The sequence below is a fragment of the Vigna unguiculata genome, chromosome 3, assembly GCF_004118075.2.
Source record: "Vigna unguiculata cultivar IT97K-499-35 chromosome 3, ASM411807v1, whole genome shotgun sequence".
In the NCBI taxonomy this organism is placed as follows: Eukaryota; Viridiplantae; Streptophyta; class Magnoliopsida; order Fabales; family Fabaceae; genus Vigna; species Vigna unguiculata.
In genome coordinates this window covers 39,366,579-39,383,465 of record NC_040281.1, presented here as the reverse complement: position 1 = coordinate 39,383,465, position 16,887 = coordinate 39,366,579, and the positions used below count along the sequence as shown (strand labels likewise).

Here is a 16,887-nt window from a genome sequence, read left to right as displayed (position 1 = left end):
AGCTCGATCGGGGTACCTGTCTAAAATACTCCGATGCTTAAGTTAGAAGGGACCGATCGGTGTGTCGGATTATCCGTCGTAATAAATGCGCAATTAAGATCCTTACCAACCTACCTTTGGGCCCTATTTATAGCTTTTGACATGGGCCCGTGATTAGGGTTCCTTAATCACGGCCCAATGATCCCTTAATGACGATTATTGACTCGTTTAACCGATAATCATTGGCTTAAGTTATATGAACGTGCGACCGATGGTCGTTTGACTGGGTTGATGACGATACGTTTCCCGCAAGTTAGTAATGTATCTTACCGATCGACCGGTAGGTGTTCTTGCAAGGTCCATTGCTGCTGTTATACCGATGGGCCGATGGGCCCTAGAGGTAAGGATTTCCACTGCTGTTGCCTTACCGATGGACCGATGGGCGCTCGAGATTAAACAGATCCATCGCTGTTGCCTTACCGATGGACCGATGGGGATGGTATAATTAAATCCTTACGTTTAACCGTTTTACCGGTGGTCCGATATTTCATGCAATTCGTTCGACCGATGATCCTTAAATGATGTGACATGGTTGTTCATTTACCCGTCAGACCGATGATCCACTAAGGGTTAGTAACGACTGACCGACTGGGCATACTGTACAGAGAAGGATCGTTTATAATTTTTATTTTTATTTTTTGAAAAAGGGAATCTGCATAAAGTGTGGAAGAAGAATAGAGAGGCAGGAATACATGCACGATGATGCATGATGATGGATGTACAGTATGCCCAGTCGGTCAGTCGTTACTAACCCTTAGTGGATCATCGGTCTGACGGGTAAATGAACAACCATGTCACATCATTTAAGGATCATCGGTCGAACGAATTGCATGAAATATCGGACCACCGGTAAAACGGTTAAACGTAAGGATTTAATTATACCATCCCCATCGGTCCATCGGTAAGGCAACAGCGATGGATCTGTTTAATCTCGAGCGCCCATCGGTCCATCGGTAAGGCAACAGCAGTGGAAATCCTTACCTCTAGGGCCCATCGGCCCATCGGTATAACAGCAGCAATGGACCTTGCAAGAACACCTACCGGTCGATCGGTAAGATACATTACTAACTTGCGGGAAACGTATCGTCATCAACCCAGTCAAACGACCATCGGTCGCACGTTCATATAACTTAAGCCAATGATTATCGGTTAAACGAGTCAATAATCGTCATTAAGGGATCATTGGGCCGTGATTAAGGAACCCTAATCACGGGCCCATGTCAAAAGCTATAAATAGGGCCCAAAGGTAGGTTGGTAAGGATCTTAATTGCGCATTTATTACGACGGATAATCCGACACACCGATCGGTCCCTTCTAACTTAAGCATCGGAGTATTTTAGACAGGTACCCCGATCGAGCTGAAGAGTGGATTTTGCGGAAGTCATTGGAGAAGAGGAAGAGATCGTGAAGTGAAGGAATTCTTTTAGTAGGTTCTTGGCCCCTATCCCGAAACATTTTGGCGCCCACCGTGGGGCCGAGCAGTCTCCTTTGAGAATATACCCATATGGTGACCACGAGGAACCGAAACAGTAATATGGACGGGGGGAGGTTAGCAGATGATCAAGCGGACACTAGGGAGATGATACGGTTGATGCAGCAAAGAATGGACGAGATGCAGAGAAACTACGAAGCGCAAGTGCAGATTTTACGTGAGGAGAATGCCATCCTGCGGCAGAAGGGGGACGGATTCCCTTCGACGCCAACCGTACCCGACCCGATCAGGTTAAGTCGAGTACAACATCACCGAGATGCCGAGAGGGTGGAGAGCCGCCTTCCACCTACAGGGCACGAACAATCACAACCAGCTCGGGTTGAGAGGACGCAGGGCTCAAGAGGAAATCCATCACACACGGTAGCAGAGAGTTCGGGAGCGAACAACGGGGACCGCCCGTCACGGATGCCGATCCCCGCGTCGGGATCCTCCCCATTTACCTTGTATATCTTGGAAACACCGCTACCAGAAAAATGGAAAATGCCAACTTTTGACAAGTACGACGGGACGACCGACCCAGACAACCACATGCGGGTCTTCATGCATCAGATGATGTTTCATGCGGTCAGCGACCCCATTTGGTGCCGAGTCTTCTCAACCTCACTGACCGGGGAAGCGCTGGAATGGTTCTCTGAGCTACCAACCGGCTGTATCGATTCGTTTGCTACCCTGAAAGCGAGGTTCAGCACGCAGTTCGCACCCCTGAAACCGGCCATTCTGACGGTCGACAATCTGGTCAACATCCGGCAGGAGGATGGGGAACCACTGAGGAGCTACCTTGATCGGTATAACCGCATGTCGGTCAAGATAAAAGGTCTCAGTGACGAAATCGCGCGGCATCATTTCTCTTACGGACTCCAGCCAGGAGTTTTTGCGGACAAAATAAGTCGTAAGAAGCCGCAGACGATGGAGGAGATGAGGGAACGCGCCGCCAAGTTTATACAGATGGAAGATATGCAGGAGTTTAGGGTGAAGAAGAGGGAGAAGGAGGATGCTGCGCTCCCCAAGCCGGTTGTTCCTAGACCGAGCAAACCTGCAGCTCGACCCACCGAACGGAAACCGCCAAAGTTCACGACCTACACCCCTCTGGCTGTTCCCCGAGCCAGAATCCTGCAAGAGGCTTTCAGCGCTGATTCGCTCCCCGCGATCAGGAAGAAGCCTCCGCCGTCCGGCGCTGACGGGAGCAAGCACTGCGAGTACCATCGGACTATCGGGCACACTACCGAAGAGTGCCATACGCTCCGCGATAAGATAGAAGAGCTCATTCGACAGGGGCACCTGAAGAAATACATTCGGCAAGATCGCCCTCAGCAGAGTCCGATGAAGAACCAGAGCCAGAGAAGGAGAGTCCCCTCAGACCGGTCCGAGACGAGAAGGGAGCCCGAGCGTGAGAAGCGTAGGAGAGGACCGTCTCGGTCACGTCGGAGCCCGAGAAGGAGTCGCAGTCGTAGCCAGGAAAGACCCCTGAGGGGTTACATCAACACCATCTCCGGTGGGTTCGCCGGAGGAGGCTCAAGCTCCGCTGCCCGGAAGAGGCACGTTAGGGCGTTGAAATCGGTCCATCTGGTCGAGAAGAAGATCCGATCGATGCCTCCCATCACGTTCACAAACGATGACTTCAAGGCGCCCGATCCCGATCATGACGACCCGATGGTTATCTCCATAGAAGTGGCCGAATATGGGATCGGGAAGGTGTTGGTTGATCAGGGAAGTTCCGTCAACATCCTGTACTGGAAGACTTTCCTAAAGATGAACCTCTCTGAAGACCTGATCGTCCCCTACAACGAGCAGATAGTAGGATTCTCGGGCGAGCGGGTGGACACGAGGGGATACGTGGACCTCCGAACGAGGATCGGTTCGAGGAAGGATGGCCGAGAGGTAAGAGTTAGATTCCTTCTTGTTGAAGCTAACACCTCGTATAATGTGTTGCTAGGCAGACCCTGTCTGAACGCCTTCGGAGCGATTGTGTCTACCTTGCACCTGGCTATGAAGTTCCCATCAGACAAAGGGACGATATGCACGGTACATGCGGATCAGCAGGTCGCAAGGCAGTGCTATGCCGCAGGATTGAGAATTAGGCCTCACAGCCGACCGCGTAAACAACATCAATCGGAGGTGGCGATGACGGACCTGGATCCCCGAACGAACACAGATGATCGGCTACAACCGGAAGGAGAGACCAAGGATATCTCCATCGGAAGCCAGCCTGGCCAACTCACGAAGATTGGGGGAGCCCTGAGCGTGGAAGAAGAAGAGCTCGTCGGTGCCGTAATCCTGGAAAACAAGGATCTATTTGCGTGGTCGAGCGCCGACATGCCGGGCGTCCACCCGGACGTGATGTCCCACAAGCTAGCCACCTTCCGAGAAGCCCGGCCGGTCGCTCAAAAGAAAAGGAAGATGGGAGAGGAAAGGCGGAAGGCGGTTGATGAAGAGGTGAGAAAGCTAGAAGGAGCTGGCTTTATCAGTGAAATTAAGTACACGACATGGCTGGCTAACGTGGTCATGGTGAAAAAGACGAGCGGGAAATGGAGGATGTGCACCGACTTCACTGATCTGAACAAAGCTTGCCCAAAGGATGCATATCCCCTGCCCAGCATCGACCGGCTGGTGGACGGAGCCTCGGGGCACAACTTCCTAAGCTTTCTGGACGCATACTCAGGGTATAACCAAATCCCTATGTATGGTCCGGACCGATCTAAAACGGCGTTTATCACAGATCGAGCAAATTTCTGCTACGAGGTTATGCCGTTCGGCTTGAAGAACGCGGGGGCTACCTATCAGAGGTTGATGGACCGGGTCTTCCGAAGGCAGATCGGTCGGTCCATGGAAGTCTATGTGGACGACATGGTCGTGAAGTCGCAGACTGCCGAGGACCATGCACGCGATCTCGGCGAGGTCTTCCGCCAGGTACGCAAGTATAACATGCGTCTCAACCCAGAGAAATGTGTCTTTGGGGTACCGGCGGGGAAATTTCTGGGTTTCATGCTGACCGCCCGAGGCATAGAGGCGAATCCGGACAAGTGCGCTGCTATCGTGGAGATGAGGAGCCCTAAGAACCTGAAGGAGGTCCAGCGTTTGATGGGGCGGCTGACTTCTCTGGCGCGTTTTCTGCCCAAGTTGACAGAGAAGGTCAAGCCGATCCTGAAGATCATGAAGAAGCAGACCACTGCGAAGTGGGATGACCAATGCGAGGCGGCTTTTCAGCAAATAAAGGAGATGATCACCACTCCCCCAATCATGAGCCGACCGATGGAAGGGCTGCCCCTGCAGTTATACCTATCGGTCTCAGACGACGCGATCAGTGCAGCCCTAGTACAAGAAGCCCCGGAGCAGCGACCCGTTTATTTCATCAGCCGAGTTCTACAGGGCGCAGAGATGAGGTATCAGTTGATAGAGAAGGTAGCTTTGGCTTTGTTAACGGCCTCTCGACGGTTACGCCAGTACTTCCAGAGTCACCAGGTGGTCGTCCGAACCGATCACCCAATAGCCAAGATACTCCGAAAGCCCGACTTGGCTGGTAGGATGATCGCTTGGTCGGTTGAGCTGTCTGAGTTCGGTCTCAAGTATGAACCTAGAGGATCGGTCAAAGGGCAGCATCTGGCCGACTTCACAGCCGAACTCCACGGATCGATCCCTCTGTCCGACCAAACGTGGGTTCTCTTCGTTGACGGGTCGTCGGACAAACGAAGTGCGGGAGCGGGAATTGTCATTGAAGGACCGAACGGTTTCACAGTGGAGCACTCCTTGCAGTTCCAGTTTAAAGCCTCGAATAACCAGGCAGAGTATGAAGCGCTGATCGCCGGATTAAGACTAGCAAAAGACTTAGGCGCAATGAGGCTGAGGTGTAACACCGACTCTAAGCTGGTGGTCGGACAAGTGAAGGGAGAATATCAGGTTAAAGATGATTTACTGCTCCAGTACTATCACAAGACTATCGAAATCATGAAGGAGTTCGAGGAGGTGACCATCCACCACATCCCCCGAGCGGAGAACGCCCGAGCCGACAGGCTATCGAAGCTGGCAGACGGAAAAGAGAAGGGTCAACTGAAGACAATTATCAGGCAGACCCTGGTGAGACCTTCGGCGGGAGAATGCGCTGCGACAGAGCGATCGGCTGATTGGACTACCGAGATGCGAGAGCTCTTAAAGAGGTGCGATGCCGGGGAAGAAATCAGACCGGCAGAGAGAAGGCGAGCGCTCCGGTTCGTGATCATCGGAGATGATCTATACAAGAGAGGATTCACAGCGCCACTCTTGAAGTGCCTCGCAGCAGACGAAGCAGAATACGTCATGAACGAGGTCCATAACGGTATCTGCGGGATGCACACCGGTCGGAGAACGATGAGAGCCAGGATACTCCGAGCGGGTTACTTTTGGCCGACCATGGAGCAAGATTGCGAAGCCATGATACGCAAGTGCGCAGGATGTCAAGCCCACGGAAATGATATGAAAAAGGCTCCGACCGAGCTACACAGTTTGACAGCTCCATGGCCGTTCGCTCAGTGGGGCATGGACATCGTCGGACCTTTTCCGATCGGCCGAGCACAGAAGAAATTCATACTCGTAGCAGTCGACTACTTTACTAAGTGGGTCGAGGCAGAAGCCCTGGCTAATATCACTGCTCGGCAGGTCCATTCCTTCGTCTGGCGCAATATCATATGCCGCTTCGGTCTTCCGCACACGATCATCACGGACAACGGTCGTCAGTTCATTGATAAAAAGCTGAAGGACTTCTACAAACAGGTAGGAATAAGGCATGTTACTAGCTCGGTCGAGCATCCCCAAACCAACGGTCAGGCTGAGGCCATGAATAAGGTGATAGTGGCCGAGCTAAAGAAGAGGTTGGGAGAAGCCAAAGGAGCGTGGGTCGACGAGCTGCCACAAGTCCTTTGGGCCTATCGGTGCACGCCTCATGGGACGACGGGGGAATCTCCTTTCAACCTGACCTACGGTACAGACGCCATGCTGCCGGTCGAAGTAGGGGAACCGACCCTTCGACGGGAAATGCAAGACCTGGAAGTGAATTGTGGGCGAATGCGCGAGGAGTTAGACTGGACGACCGAGCGAAGAGAACGAGCAGCCGTGCGAGCTGAAGCATGCAAGAGAATGGTGGCGAGAAGGTATAACGCGAAAGTCAAACCAAGAAGTTTCGTCAAGGGAGATTTAGTCTGGAGAAAAACCAATGATGCCCGAAAGAAGTCAACACAGGGAAAGCTGGCACCAAACTGGGAAGGCCCGTTCCGCGTGACCGAGAGCTTGCAAAATGGAGCCTATCGGCTGGAACACTTGAGCGGCAAAGGAATACCCAACACATGGAACGCATCACACCTCAAGATGTATTACAGTTAATCATGAATAAAATGAGCGTTTCATACAACTCCATCTAACAGTCTAACCGACGGGGATCCCTACGGGACCCTAACAAAAGCCTGACCGATCAAGACCGGGACTTCCAAGAGGAACTCCCGCTCTGTCAGCACTGATCCTAGCGATCTAAATACCCCACGGGTAAAACAAGTGACACGAGCTGTCTCGATCGATCGGGGTATAACACCAGCGATCTCAAACAAATTGAACAACGAACATAATGATTCCACACCGATCGTCCGGTAGACTCAATATTAATCGCAATCAAGCAAAACCAACTAATTAAATAAACATACGGCCGACCGCCAATACCAAGAAACAGCGGGAATAGGGCCGATCGCCAAAACAAAGTAATGAGCGAGCAAATAAACGAAAGCGGTAACAGGTGAGATAAATGGGAAGCTATCAATTTACACAAGTGTTTGTCAAAATATAACCTATTAACCGAGCGAACGCGATCAATCCAGCGGTCGATCGGGTTCGATCGGTTATATCAAAATATACAAGTTAAAATAAAAGAAAAATAAAAAATCTCATGCGGGTGGATCGTTGACCTCGTCCAGCCGGTCAAACACTCGCTCCACCTTCCCATCAACTACTCCCATATGCACGTCGAACCGGTCGGGAGAGCAGTTGTAATAAAAGACCGCCAGGTCGACGGCCCTCTGGAAGCCGAGTTCATATTGAGCAAACACTTGCTCATCGGCCACTTCCAGCTCGGCCTCCAGGTCCTTGGCCTTCTTCTGCCAATCTGAAGCTGATCCAGAGGCGGCCAGGTGCTCCAGACTTAAATCATCAAAGCGACGTTGGAGCTTACGCAGTTCTTCACCGGCTTTGACTTGCTCCGCCTTGGCCCGATCGTCAGCAGCCTTCAGCAGCCCAGCACACTTGGCATGCTCTGCCTTGATGCCGTTAAGCCGATCAAATTGGGCCTTCAGATCGGTTGCAGACGCTTTCACCTCTGTGAGTTCGGTCTTTGCCGCTGCTAGTTCCTTCTCCAAGTCCTCAATCCTGCTCCGCTCGGGACGAGGAAACTTGGTGTATAGAGCAGCCAACCTCAGGGTGAGTTCCCCAGCGGTCCGAAGGGCATCCTCCTCGGTTACGTCCTTCAAAGCTTCAGTCGCTCGAGGTCCCAATTGGAGGATGACCTCTTTGTCCAGGTAAGCACCGCCACCGAGGAAAGTGTCGGCCAATGACAACGATTCCCCGTGCTTTTGTTTCTTGAACGGGGGGACGACCGGGAGGTCCTCTCTTCTGGACTTCTTGCCTTTGTCCCCGGCAGCAGCGGCAGCAGCACCAGAACTTGGTCGCTTCATGACCAAGCGAGGCCGTGAGACCGCACCAGAAGTGCCGGCGGGAGCGACGGCTGGAGCACCCTCACCGGTCGGAGGGGCAGCTGGAACGGTTGAGAGTGGAACCACCTCCTCGGCGGTATCTCTCCCCCGTCGTCGAGCCTTAGCACGAGCAGCGAACTCAGCGTTGGGAGCAGTCGTTCGAGCCATAATATCTGCAAAACGACAAGACGATTAAGTTAAACTGCGACCAAATTTGACGATCGGCAAATATCAGAACAACTAACCATAAACCGCCCCCGACAGGTCGGGGGAGCGGATGCATTGGATCAGCGGCCGCGGGTGGATCTTGTCGGGCAGGGTCTTAAGGACGGCCAGGTCGGCCCGCTCGGTCGGGGTCATCAGATCTTCATCCCAGGCATCGGTGGGAGGAGGGAACGCCGTCCAGTAGAGAGGAAATTTAGGACGATCCTGCTCGTCGAAGAAGTACTTCTTTCCCTTGCTAGGAATCGCCACCTTAAAAAAACCAGTCTTAAAACCTTTGTACGACGCAAGGTAGAGAGTGAGTAGGCTCTTGTTCGCCCCCAAGAACGAGACCCAACCCTTGGACGCCGTCGGCCGTGTCTTATAGAAATGGAGAAAGAGAGGCATGGTGGGTGTAAGACCGGCCGCCCGGCAAAGAACGTCGAACGCCTGCATGGACGCCCAGGCGTTCGGATGAATTTGCGTCGGTGCACATTGAATCTGGCGAAGCACAGCCATCTGCCAGTCGGCAAATGGAACGCTCAAACGTAGATCTTGGAAGAGACAGGCGTACACGTAGAAGAAGTCCAGCTTTGCCTCCCCCTTCCCGTGGCACACTCTCTCATTGCCGGCGCAGATCTTGACACGAAGTTGCCGATCCTCCACCTCCTCACTAAATATCCTGGTCCGTTCGACCAGATCCCCTAGGTCGTTTCCCCAACGAAACCTTGTCACAAGCGTGCGCGGCTCATAAGGGGCCCAATCGTACCCCGATACCTCCGGTAGATTGACGTCGTCCCCCTGGTCGTCTACGTCGATCCCGATGATGTCCCCACTTTCATCAGAACCAGCGGCCTGCTCCGCCATCTCCTCGATCGGTTGCTCGGCCTCAGAGCTGCCACTTAGAAGTATTGGCGACTCCGTGCCGCTCGACAGGTCCACTCCTTCGAGCGAAGTTCCCGACCCAGATGACTCAAACAAAGCGGAAATCGACCCGCCGTCCCCAGACCACCTGACCGCTCCACCCGACGGACCATCTGAACCCGATGCGCTTGAAGACATTTTTTACCTGCAGAGAGAAAAACGATCGGAGGCTCGGCTAGAAAGAGAAAGGAAAGCGTGAAAATAACGGCAGCCACACAAACCTATTTATAGGGGGGACCAAGTGACACGTGGCAGCCCCAGGACCCTACGATCACATTCGGATCGACGGTCCCAGTTTCGCGACGCTTCAAATCATAACTGCCAGGCACGATCCACGAGACGATGTAACCGTTGAGGAGCGCCAGCGGTCAGTCGGTACCACGGTCTGGGCAAAACCTCTTCGCTTCCTTCGCATCGCTCGTGGCTGGGGGGGCTTGTGTACAGTATGCCCAGTCGGTCAGTCGTTACTAACCCTTAGTGGATCATCGGTCTGACGGGTAAATGAACAACCATGTCACATCATTTAAGGATCATCGGTCGAACGAATTGCATGAAATATCGGACCACCGGTAAAACGGTTAAACGTAAGGATTTAATTATACCATCCCCATCGGTCCATCGGTAAGGCAACAGCGATGGATCTGTTTAATCTCGAGCGCCCATCGGTCCATCGGTAAGGCAACAGCAGTGGAAATCCTTACCTCTAGGGCCCATCGGCCCATCGGTATAACAGCAGCAATGGACCTTGCAAGAACACCTACCGGTCGATCGGTAAGATACATTACTAACTTGCGGGAAACGTATCGTCATCAACCCAGTCAAACGACCATCGGTCGCACGTTCATATAACTTAAGCCAATGATTATCGGTTAAACGAGTCAATAATCGTCATTAAGGGATCATTGGGCCGTGATTAAGGAACCCTAATCACGGGCCCATGTCAAAAGCTATAAATAGGGCCCAAAGGTAGGTTGGTAAGGATCTTAATTGCGCATTTATTACGACGGATAATCCGACACACCGATCGGTCCCTTCTAACTTAAGCATCGGAGTATTTTAGACAGGTACCCCGATCGAGCTGAAGAGTGGATTTTGCGGAAGTCATTGGAGAAGAGGAAGAGATCGTGAAGTGAAGGAATTCTTTTAGTAGGTTCTTGGCCCCTATCCCGAAACAATGGAAGAAAGAGAAGGAGAATGGTAAAGAAGAGCTTCTTGAACTGGAATGGTAATGGAAGAAGAAGAATGGGAATGTTAATAGAAGAAGGAGAATGATGAGGAAGAAGGAAAAGGAGAATGGTGATAAAGAGGTTCTTGAACGGTGAGGAGCTAATGGGGGAGGTCCGGCATTGCGCTCATGGAGGAGGAATGGTGGAGATTAGGTAATTAGGGTTTTTAATATAATTTAAAATTGAATTGAATGGTAGAATAGGGATATAAAATTTTATGGTAGTGCAGGAAAAGAAACAGGGAGGTGCCGGAAGAACCGCCCTTGTTGTATCGGGTATTTATCAAGTCTTTGTTTCTATTTTTCTTAGGGGCTTTGTTCTTGTAGGGGGCTTCTCCCTACACCTCCAAGAATCTCGTCTGTACCCCCAAAACCAATTTTATTCCCATAATTGCCCATGGTTAAATATAAATTTACTGTGTGTTTTTTACCCCATACCCCTGCACCCCCAAACCCTGACGCTGCACCCCCTAATAAAACCCCAAGAACGCATACCCATGCACCACTGCACCCCAAAACAAACCCCAAGACAGAATCTGATTCCCTGCACCCATCATCAGGAATCTTTGACCTAGCCACTTCTCCCTCATTGTCCTCTTCTCCCACACAGCCTCCACACACTCTTCCTCAGTCTTCTCCGTTTGGTTTTCTCCCATTTGCTCTTCTCCCACTTTGGTCGCACACATCCTCCACCTCCACCACACAGTTCTTCTCTCGAGCGTGCACAACACAGTCTTCATCTCTGCTCCCTCCCTTTTCTGGTCTTCTCTTGCGCAACACCACAGACGCACCCGCATCTTCTCCAAGTAATGTTTTGAAATTTATAATTAATTTCAGGAATGTTGTCGGTTTATTTTAATTGATTTTTGCATCTTGGTTTCGTTTTAGGAGTGCACTTCCAGAATGGTGAAACGGAACACACTTGCTTTGTTTTTTTTTTTTCCAATTGTTTGTGAAACGGCTTTTGTAAGCCGTGTGGGAAGTGAGAAACGGAATACACATTCCGTTTGGGCATTTTTTTTTTAAAATTGTTTGTGAAACGGCTTTTGTAAGCCGTGTGGGAAGGGAGAAACGGAATACACATTCCGTTTGGCATTTTTTTTTTAAATTTAACTGAAACGGCTTTTGTAAGCCGTGTGGGGAGTGTATGAAACGGAATACACATTCCGTTTCATATTTTTTTTTTCAATTTTATTGAAACGGCTTTTGAATGCCGTGTCGGATGCGTATGAAACGGAATACGCATTCCGTTTTTTTTTTTTTTTTTTAATTTTGGTGAAACGGATTTTAGTATCCGTTTTGTGTTTTTTTTGGTGTTTTTTTCGTGAAATCCAGTTACTTGTTGAATGTAATTAAAGGCTGAGTCTTTGGAGATTATGTGTGTGTGAAATGGAAAAAGAAAGAATGGTTAGAGAGGTATAAAGAAGAGAACACACGGTAGCTGGCATTAAAATGAGGTGATTCATGGTTGGTACTAATAACTATATGATTAACTTTAAACTGGTCCGTCACCAATTTAAGCATTAAATTCAACAAACATTTCTTCCAAGTCTAGCATGTAAAATTTACAAACCAGTAGAGGAAATTGCCTTCATCAGCATCAATAATTTACCTTTCCTATTATTAGACAGAAATTGCATTTGGTAACGGAATTTAAAATCATGTTGTTTATTTCATTTAGTTATTTTTCCAGGAAATTTATATTGGATTCTAATGTTTCAAACTTTGAATTACAGATATGGTTAGAACACGAGGAAATTTAGCTAGACGCGGTTCAAATGATGCACCAGAGAGTTCTAGACAGGGTGGTACACGGAAGAGACCCACAGCTTCGGCTCGTAGAAGGGGTCAGCATGAGGCTAATGTGGTTGAGGATGATATTGTTCAGAATGAGGTTTCTGACGTTCCTCGGGAGGACGAGCACGGCATTGATAACGATGGTGGAGGATTTCCTGGGGGTCCATATGATACATCTTTATTGACCCGGTACCAGGATCATGTTGCACGCATGATATGGGATGGTCAGGTCAGTAAGAAGTTTTTATATAGGTTTAATTTTGTTGTTGTTAAGTATTTTTAGTCTTTTTTGTTTCTTTTGTTAGGATCGAGTTGTGAAAGTGGTCTCTCATATTAAAAAGGTGAAGAAATTAGGACGTCCTCATCCTTCTGTTGCACCTTTTGTGTTAGCTTCTGGATTATCGCCTCTGTGCGATATTTTATATGAATATATCGATCTTGGGTTAGTATTGGGTTTCGTGGAGAGATGGCATCCCGAGACTAATACTTTTCATCTACCCATTGGGGAGATGACCATCACTTTGGATGACGTATGGTCACTTCTCCATCTTTCCATCAGTGGAAACTTTTGCTCCACTGAAAATCTTAAATATGAAGAGTCTGTTGAGATTTTGACGACACTTCTTGGTGTTGACCGGGCCATGGCTTGTGCGGAGCTTAATCAAAGTCGGGGTGCACAGGTCCGACTTAGCTGGTTGAGAGAGTTGTATGACAACTGTTGTGAAAACGAGCTATGGGAGTTTGCTGCACGTGCATATCTTTTGCACCTTGTAGGGTGCACGATATTTGCTAACAAAAGCGCGACCTATGTTCGTACACATTATCTCGAGCTATTTAGAGATCTCTCCAGATGTCGTACATATGGTTGGGGAGTTGCTGCTCTTGTCCACTTATATGAGCAGCTAGGAGATGCCAGCTTTGCAAATACAAAACAATTAGCTGGATATCTACCTCTTCTGCAGGTACCCATTTATATAACATTTTATTCTTTATTTCACTTGTTTTTAGTTTTATATGACAATGGTTAAATGAAATGTTATTTGATACAGGCTTGAATATATGAGCACTTCCCTACATTGGGAAGGAAGCAAGTACGGGATACATATGTGGAGACCGAACCCCGTGCTCTACGTTATGTCACTGGACGCGCCATTTTCGCTATAGCTGATGTTAGAGTCCAGTTGGATGGCTTGACATATGATGGGATGATTTGGAACCCATATGTAGCACATAGAGCTGCTCGACAACTTGTAACACATGGCATGTTTTCTGGCTTCCTGAGGGTTGGTACCCTCGTACACCGTCATATGCCGGAGTGTGTGTTGCGACAATTTGGCTTCATGCAGCCTATTCCACCGCCACCCAGTTCGCTTCCCATGGTGGACTTTGAGGCTATTGATGATCGGTGGAAGAAGCACGAGCAGTTTGTTGTACATCAAGTGGTCCAAGCACCAGCTCCTTTTTCATGTGCAGATGGATATTTGCAGTGGTTTAGGAGAGTCTCCCATCCATACATTTTACGTGGAGCTGAGGCGGACCGACCTAGCCTTGTCATTGTGCCCCGACTTCGTCAGAATTTGCCAGATGACATACCAGTTCAGAGGATGTCACCGTCATCATCTTCCAGTGGTTTATTGGTATGTTATAAATTTAGTTGTTCGTTTTATTAATAACTTTTAATATTTGACATTAACTTGTTATTATCACAGGGTCTCGTAAAACGCATTGTAGGCGGTCTTCAGCGGATGATAGACTGTAGAGACGTTACTGAGGGCACAGTTGCTTGGGATCGCACTCGTGAGTTATTGTAGATGGCTCAAGAAGGCGTTGAAGAGGAAGAGAGTAGAGGAGGACGTAGAGTTCGAGGCCGACGACCATCTACGTCTGGATAGTCCATTTACTATTTATTTGTATTTGATGTTAGAATTTTTATATTAAGATATTTCATCTATATATTGTTTTTTATATTAAGTTATTTAATGTTAGCAATGAGGCCAAAATATATTCGTCCCTTGGCCAAAGGAGTTAGAATTTAATATATTGGTAAAATAAATACAAACAACAATAGTCAAATACTTAATACAATCAACAAATATCAGTCTTCCATGAGATCTACATAACTACGATCCACTACGTGTAAATCTAGGAATGTTTGCATCCTATCTCTATAAAATGATGCCCAACCTTTTGCCTTTGGGTAACAGTTGCTAGATGATATGATATCCACTGTTGGTAATGGACAACCTTCTTGTAGACGAACCTGTAAATACGTAATTAGTGAATAGAGATATAAAGTTCTTTATCAAAATAATATATATATATATATAAACATATATACCTGCACAAAATGAGAACTGTAAACATGTCCAATACAAATTAGTCGATGTTGACTTTGCGAAATAGGTAGGGATGTACGAAGTGGAAATATCGTCAAATTCTGAACTGACGACAAGCAGACGAGGATTACATTATACCGATTAGCAATCGCATACCCCATGTATGGTATAGTCATCCACTTGTCTCGATTAGCCTGCATATAATTTAATTAGATTATACTAAAACAATATGATAAAAAACTTTTAATACATAAATTTCAACATTGGTGTGTAGAAGTCATACCCCTGATGGTGAGTGAACTAGCAAAGACTTTCTCAGTTCTTCCAGACGATCATAGCCTTCAACTAATGTTGCGTATTCATCTCGCCATTGACTAAGTTCTTTGTATAGGTCATGTCTGATTAGAGGCCACGACTCCTCACCCATACCCAACAATGCAGCAATGCATCTATATCCACAATGACCGTCCGCAACAACATCGACAACATCGAGTATATAAGGATGGAAAACAGGATTGAACTGTTCTAGCATGGGTATTACTTTCTCTTCAATTACACATTTGCTCTTCAGCTTGTTTTCTGTTTTTGCAACACATGTGTCTTGTCTTGAGGACTCAATGAAGGCGTCCACATGCTCAAAATAGGAGGGATCACGTTTGGTTGACTTCTTTGATCTATGACTTTTAGCTGCACCTTTCGTCTTAACTTTACTTGGTGGTGGTAACATCGATGTCATGGAAGGGCAAACTATGTCGAGTAATTTATGTTTTATGCTCACTTTTCCTGCAATATCAACTTCTTTGAAAAGATTAAGCAGTAGATCAACTTCCCTTTGAATAGATAATTGCCCTTCAGATTGTGAAGACGAGACATTGGAGAAGCTCAACCTAGTCCACATCACATGAATTTCTTGGAGAGGAATAATCCCAGGATCATATCGTGCTAATTCACACGCACATGGTAGACCATAAGTTTGTCTGAGAATGCAGCCACAAAGACTACTATCGAATCCAATCTTTTTTACTCTTTCCAACTCTGGAGCAAGGAGTTCTAAGGCACATCTAGAAATATTTCCCACTAATCTTCTATAACTTAATGCCTTGTAAGAGTCACTGATCAGATTTAAACTTCTTTCAAAAGACGCCTTATGAAACGGATTTTGTATTCCGTTTCCTATAAATTATGAATTCCAAACAATCCCTTCAAACAAATTCCATTTACAAACTTATGGGTATGAAGGCTAACCTGGATTGACGGAAATACCACTTGGAGGAGCTAACGCAGTTACTCAGAACAACTTCCTTCAAAGAATCAACCTTCAATCACAATAATAATCACAATAATCCATACTTAGTGTCACACAATAAACAAAACAATAATCAAATGCATAGACAGAATAAATCAAAGTCATACAATACAAACCTCTTCGAGGGACCACCACAGATAGAATGAACGAACGAAGACAGAGGGACCACTGCAAAGAATGAAGGACTGAAGAAGCACGAATGAGAGGGACCACTGCAGAGAAGGACTGAAGAAGCACGAATGAATGGATGATGGAGAACAAACAGAGTACAAGGAACGTATAGTAACGTTTTGGGGGTGCAGGGACGTTGACGCAGTAAATGAAATTTACTGCGTCCGTACCCACTTTCACCCATTCTCACATGATATTAAATAAGGGCAGACACGTAAATTTTGGGGGTACAAGAGATTTCTTGGAGGTGCAGGGAGAAGGCGTCGTTCTTGTATCTTCTAGTATTTCTTCTGCACCTCCAAAAGTTTTAAGAATTTCAAAAATATTCTTTGACCATTCAAGAGAAGCTACATAAATCATACTTCTAAAATTGTTTTCGAATATCAATTTCTGAAAGTCAAAATACATAACTGGAAATCAATTTTCGAAAGTTAAAATATATTACCGGAAATTGACTTCTGGAAGTCAAAATATATAACCGGAAGTCAAAATATATTACCAAAAGTATAAAATATAAAATAAAAAATAAAATAAAAAATAAAATAAAAAAATAATAATGTGTATATATATATATATACAAATGGGTTTTTAAAATTTATTTTATTTAAAAATGTTATATTTTTATTTTAAATAAAAATTAATATATATATATATATATGTAAATTAATTATTTATTTCTAAGTTATATATTAAAC

The 16,887-nt window shown here is 47.2% G+C and overlaps 2 protein-coding genes across 2 annotated transcripts; one reads left to right on the top strand and one right to left on the bottom strand.

Moving 5' to 3' along the window:
• The first annotated feature begins 12,320 nt into the window (after positions 1-12,320).
• On the top strand, positions 12,321-14,190 carry LOC114175439 (protein MAIN-LIKE 1-like). Its single transcript, XM_028060197.1, has 4 exons — positions 12,321-12,608; positions 12,685-13,341; positions 13,444-14,016; positions 14,089-14,190. Exons 1-4 carry the CDS (start codon positions 12,321-12,323, stop codon positions 14,188-14,190), a joined length of 1,620 nt encoding a protein of 539 aa, XP_027915998.1.
• A 284-nt stretch (positions 14,191-14,474) lies between these two features.
• Positions 14,475-16,376, bottom strand: LOC114175438. Its single transcript, XM_028060196.1, has 6 exons — positions 16,363-16,376; positions 16,138-16,246; positions 15,961-16,031; positions 14,999-15,827; positions 14,718-14,909; positions 14,475-14,639 (listed from the first exon to the last, which is right to left on the bottom strand). The coding sequence occupies exons 1-6, from the start codon at positions 16,374-16,376 to the stop codon at positions 14,475-14,477; spliced, it is 1,380 nt and encodes a 459-aa protein (XP_027915997.1).
• Between the last annotated feature and the right edge of the window lie 511 nt (positions 16,377-16,887).